The 5646-nt window shown below is 47.7% G+C and overlaps 3 protein-coding genes across 3 annotated transcripts; 1 reads left to right on the plus strand and 2 right to left on the minus strand.

Annotated features, from left to right (window-relative positions):
• Window positions 1-845, minus strand: LOC149109889 (uncharacterized). The gene has a single exon (XM_089294692.1). It carries the CDS (start codon window positions 826-828, stop codon window positions 1-3), a length of 828 nt encoding a protein of 275 aa, XP_089150818.1. The 5' UTR covers window positions 829-845.
• Window positions 846-4002: 3157 nt separating this feature from the next.
• Window positions 4003-4596, plus strand: LOC149109890 (uncharacterized). The gene is made up of 2 exons (XM_089295034.1): window positions 4003-4191; window positions 4267-4596. The coding sequence occupies exons 1-2, from the start codon at window positions 4162-4164 to the stop codon at window positions 4561-4563; spliced, it is 327 nt and encodes a 108-aa protein (XP_089151160.1). The 5' UTR covers window positions 4003-4161; the 3' UTR covers window positions 4564-4596.
• Window positions 4509-5118, minus strand: LOC149109891 (uncharacterized). The gene has a single exon (XM_089295033.1). It carries the CDS (start codon window positions 4975-4977, stop codon window positions 4573-4575), a length of 405 nt encoding a protein of 134 aa, XP_089151159.1. The 5' UTR covers window positions 4978-5118; the 3' UTR covers window positions 4509-4572.
• Window positions 5119-5646: the final 528 nt, after the last annotated feature.

Here is a 5646-nt window from a genome sequence, read left to right on the forward strand (position 1 = left end):
CTAGTCTGAATCCGAAAAGTATTGAACATATTCCGAGTTCTTACATTCCTGACCATACTCATTATCACAGTCTTCCTCATAGGTATCCATGGCATAATATTTACAATTTCTCCAATCACAATCCCCTTTACCGGGTCTCCACTTCAGGGCTTCCTCCCCGTTCCCATTCACATAGAATGCTTGTCGCATACTCTCTCTACACTCACCACACAGGTCATCCTCATCCGCTTCTAGGGCACGAAAGAAAAACCGATCCTTCCACAGATCACGCTGACGCATGACATCGTAGATCAACTCTTCCAACTTCAGACACGTTTCCTTGTGAGCGCACCTGTTGAAAGTCAGTACCTCCTCCACCCTGGGACTCTTGTCGGACTCCAACACCCGTCGTGACAGGTCACGAGCGAACCGCAAGGGTTCAAACAGATCACGGATGGCATCGCTCATCATGTACGTGAGGTTATCCGTGGCGATCAAACAGGCACGCTCGGTGTCCAGGGAGGGATCTCGACAATGAATGAATTTGAATTGACCGCTACCACTTCTGTACATCACGCGACACCACTCACCGCAGAAAAGGTAAACATTTTCGTTCCTCTTCATCATCTCCAAAATCGTACCACCCCAGTCAGGACGACGTCTCATCAAGAGCTCAAAAGACCACAGACAATCGGGTATTTGGCCTAACGGTTCGAAGAGATTGTCAAAAATGTACATGTCCACTTTGGCATCCGGAATGGCATCGAGATCTCTTAAAGTGTGTACCTTCTGATCCACGAGCTGCTCCACTAGGTCCCGAATCTGGTTCGAGTTACTGTAGTAAGTCATATTAACCCCTCTCCGACAGCCTCGTTAAACTTCTTTCCTTCTCGATCCGCTAGCTTCGTGATATCCAAGCCCGACAAACGAGGATAGCTCTCTCTGTCGCACCAGTCTATCATGTGCCTCTGGAGCCTATAGTACAAAGGGGAGACAAGACGTAACTCCAAGTCAAATATCTTCACATGCAACGGTTTTTCGCCTTCTTCGAGTCTAGCCAAAATCTCAGAAGCTCGATTCAACTGCTGTTTCAGATCTTCAATGATCTCTTTCACGTCTCTCTCATCCAAAATCCTATGAGTCATCACCGCGTCAAGAGCAAGTCGAGAATGATTCACTGCGTCAAAACGGGCTCCTTTTATACCCGCGCCGTGGATCCACTTTCACTCCGTACTTTCCCGGATCACGCGCCCTTTTTCAGATCCACCAATCGAAACGAAGACCGTCACATGATCCCATCACACCACACGTCACCGATTGGTCGTAAAAAACGTCCATAAAGTCGAACCACGCATTCCATCACGAGTCACCTTTCTCAGCAGTCGTCATGGATTCACCCGTCGAACCCGCCAGGAAAAAGAAAAAATCATCCAAAAAGGAGGCTCGTAAGAAACTGAAACTGCTCCTACCCAAGAGAGTGGAAGGAGAAGGAGGTAAACTACAATCCACCTTAGATAGATGGTTATTCAAAAAACCTCGTTCCAGACTACGTTTCAACGAACGCGTCCTCTTCAAAGAGATCACCCCGGACTCTGTCAGTTGGACCACCGTCCCTCTCAAAGGCTTCTCGCGACCGTGGAGCGCCTTTTCGATCAAACGCCAAGAAGTCAAAAGCCAAATGAAAAGTAACCATTACAAGCGAAGGCAAAGACCGACCCCCAAGAACGTGCGAAAAACCACCCACATCCTAGAAACCATGCTACGGGAAAACACCTTGTTGGGATACTAACTCAATCTCTATCTTCCTCATACAGACTCGAAGCTACCTGCCATTCAAGGCGGATGCCTGACCATGATAAGAGAATCACCTCCTCGAACCATTCAAGTCCTGGAACCCATGGGACTCGACAAATTCAAGAAAGACAACCTCGTAGAATTACCACCTGAAGTGGATGACCAAGGAGAATTCACCGAAGTACAAGTGTTGGAGGAATTCGACCCTGATCAGTTCCTGAACCAACTGAAAACACAAGATTACACCTGCCCGCGTTGCATGGTACCCATGGAATATGGAAGAGTGAAAAACCCCGAAGGTGGTACCTGGTGGGAGTATTACCGATGTCCCTCTTCCAGATTCTACAGCAAGTGTTATGTGACCTGTGGCGTCAAAGAGGTGAGCACCTACCTGAGACGCGTCGAAGAACAGACCCACCCCTGCTACAGGAACATCGACCCAGCGCGTTTCCGATGTCTATGCAACAAGTCCCTGGTCTTAGCCACCTCCCACTCCCAGTCCAACCCAGACAGGCTCTATCTCAAGTGTCCCAAGCGTAACTGCAAGTTCTTCCAATGGATCGACGAATACCCGCGAGGAGTCGCCGAAGCCATACTGATTAACGGACAGGACCCAAACTAAGAAAAAGACAGACAGTTTTTTAAAAACACACTCTGATTTTTATTTTTCAATATTTTTACATGTTGGGTAATTTGTCTTCCGCATCGATCATCGATCGCATCGTTACTTGGTTACATTGGTTAAAAGTACTGTAATAAAAGTTAATTGCGAGGATATAGCGTCTCGCTGTCTTCTTTTGTCTCTTAGTCCACGTGGACTGAAATGGTTCGAAACCGTAACACAGCATCAATCTATGAAATGTGATACGGTCCACGGGCGGCTTCACTTTCACGTCCCATACAATGTTCTTACGTATGGCATAGATCGAGTTGAACAAGGTCCTGCCGAAACACTTCTCAATGCTCCGGTACTGGAACAAACTCCGCGTCCAGTTTTCCCTCTGCTCATCCATGAAAAATAATATCTGATGCAGCATTACCTCGAGCTGACTGGAATCCTTGATGCGCGAAAGCCAACGTCGACCCGCCAACAAATCCCGGATGGGAAAGTTCATGGACTCATAGAATCGGGTCCAGGCCTCGTCCATTCTGTCGATTGCTTCTTCATAGGTAGTATCGGGCTTTCTCGGTCTGAAATCATTCTGCAAGTATCTCTCCCTCAAGGCCATAATGACGCTCAATACAAGTTCAAAACTCAGAGTGAAGATCGGGGGCGACGCGGATTCGCTTTATGAAGATCCGTCCAGCCAATCACAGAGCAAGACCAAGTCACGTGTTACCCAGACCCAGGGGATAGGGGGTATCCCCCTACCACACCCACTCACGGTAGGAGACTGGACACCATTATACCGCGTGTATAAAATAAGCGAGTCGGACCGTTCACTTTCACTCTGAGTTTTTTCAACTTGTATGAGCGCCCATTACAGAAGACTGTGGATACTATCGTTGCTGTGGCTTCTCGAAGTACCAAGTGAGTATAGCATGGAAGTATTAGAGCAGTGTAACGTAGAGTTGACTACCTGGGAAAAGCGGGTGAGAGAGTGGATGAACGACGAAGAAGAAGAGACCCCTTTGTACAGGGACCTAGAACAACTTTTAGGTTTTATCGAGGTGGCCCTGGACCAACTAGATCTTTTGGGGCTGGAAGAGAGGTTGGGGGTCCTTGACGAGGACGATACCAATGATTTGGTGATTCATGTAGACTGGGTCCGCAACACTTACCGACAATTGCTTCAATTTTAGACATGGAACCCGACTCCCATTGTTACGTCTGCAAGCAAACCAGACCATGCTGCCGACTACCGCTCCTACAGTTGGGTAAACGTGGGACCCACGACAAATTCGTACGTACACTCACAGGACCCTTGAGAGAAGCCTGGGGACTAGGGTGCGTCTGGGAAACCTGCTGCAAGGCCATCTATGGCATGTATCCCAATTATGAGACCTACCGTTACGAAGCCGTCTTCCTGGGGAACCATTACGAAGAAGCCATGTCACGTGTAAAGCATGTGAAATCTTTTTATGAAGACAATATGGGCGCCAGTCATCAGGACTGTGCTCACGTCCCACCCTGTAATAACAAGTGGAATGACCAATAAAAAGTTGTTTTTGTTCTATTTTCAGACTCCATGTCTCGATTTCCTAAGCCCGAATGTATATGGTGTAAGGAAGGATTCACCCCTAATCACAGTATCAGCGATTACTTCCTGACACCGTGTTGCGACCAATTCTTTCACGGAAGCTGTAAAGCCCTCCACACCTGGTGGTTGAAACCCTCCCAAAGACTCTGCCCTCATTGCAATACCGTGAATTTCGGACTGCCTCCCGATGACATCCCCAAAACCAAGTCCTAAAGAGGTAAGCGCTTCGATGGTCTAATGGATAAGACGTTGAGTTGGGGCATTAAAAATTCTTTTTTCTTTTTCCATATAGAGACCCCTGGCCTGTAAAATCCGTTTGGACGAACCCCACCCCGACGAAGATGTCATGCTCCTCTTCCTCACCCAACATTTTCCCTACCCCTGGTACATGAGAAGAGACCTCTCCAAGGTCTGGCCCTTCGGACGCGTTTTCGAATCCTCCTCAGGCTTTCACGGAGAATTTCTCACCCCACAAACCATGATGCTATCCCTCGTGCACCTGGGAACCAATGACGTGCAAGCACTCAAGACGATGCAAAAAATTACACAACAAACCATGTACATTCTCTCGTTAAAGGATCTTTATTAAAATGTTTTTTCACTCTGTGGGTGGTAGTGGTGCAATTTCTTTGATAAATGCTTGGTACGACAACTCTTCTCTGTTGTCCCAACTGCTCTTCCACGCTTCCCATCCGGCCTCAAATCCATCCGGCAACTTCTCCAAACACACAGGGTCTTTAAACGATCTTGACTGGTCAGCAAGCATCTTCTCAGACAGGAGTTTTCGGAACCTCATCACATCATCCGCCAGCTTCGTAATTTCTTTCCTCAGAACGACATCCATAGCGTGAGAAACGGCGTTCTTCATTATCTTTCCAAGAATACCCTCATGAACAGCATCCATCACTTTCGCTGCAAATTCCTCTCTCGTCATGTCGTCTGGAAACTCCTCTTCAGGAACACTAATCACCTCCACCTTCGTCTTGCTCTCCTCTGAAGACATCTTCTTGTCGATCTCAAAACAACAATACCCACTCGATACTCACGCAAACCCTTTTATTTCCACATCCGAACCTCGATTTCAGGCATTGGCTAGCGCCTTATTTGACCATGCACGTGACAACCTCGATTTCATGTTGCCCTTATTTGGGCTGTGACGTCACGGGCGCCATGTTTTGCTACCAAAGGGGCCATCTTGGATTTTGAAATTTAAGAGAATGTATGGGAAAATCTTGGTCACGTGGTATAATCCCTGGCTCCTGATTGGTTACGGCCCCTATGAGCGTATATGACTACTCAGGTTGAATAGCATTTTTTCTTCGTCATCTGACCATCTTACATAAGATCGTTTTCCAGTATCTACGGGTTCAGGATCAAGAGACGATTGGGAAGACGAAGATGACGACGTTTGTGAAGCGCTTGCTTGCATGGACCTGGTCGGTAGAGCGCTTTCCTGCGCAATGCTCGCATGTGAAGTGCTCGGTTGCGTTCCCCTTCCAGTCATATCATTGTAGACGGGAGCATACTGCGGGTATTCCATGCTGTCGCCGTAAAAAGCTTGAAAACCTCGTTTTTCATGTTACGCTGACAAGCGTTCACAGTTACCGCTGTGATTCCCATTGTTTGGCTCGACTTTTCGCAAATCTGCCTGCCCCACCCAAGCACTACGGCG

This window comes from Orbicella faveolata, unplaced genomic scaffold (genome assembly GCF_042242905.1).
Source record: "Orbicella faveolata isolate gen_17 unplaced genomic scaffold, um_ofav_v1 contig_25, whole genome shotgun sequence".
Classification (NCBI taxonomy): Eukaryota; Metazoa; Cnidaria; class Anthozoa; order Scleractinia; family Merulinidae; genus Orbicella; species Orbicella faveolata.

Bases quoted from the DNA above. Each gene is read 5' to 3' on its own strand.
- LOC149109889 (XM_089294692.1), bottom strand. From the start codon at position 828: ATGACTTACTACAGTAACTCGAACCAGATTCGGGACCTAGTGGAGCAG.
- LOC149109890 (XM_089295034.1), top strand. From the start codon at position 4,162: ATGACATCCCCAAAACCAAGTCCTAAAGAG. The intron at 4,192-4,266 runs GTAAGCGCTTCG...TTTTCCATATAG, and splicing joins CAAAACCAAGTCCTAAAGAG to AGACCCCTGGCCTGTAAAAT.
- LOC149109891 (XM_089295033.1), bottom strand. From the start codon at position 4,977: ATGTCTTCAGAGGAGAGCAAGACGAAGGTGGAGGTGATTAGTGTTCCT.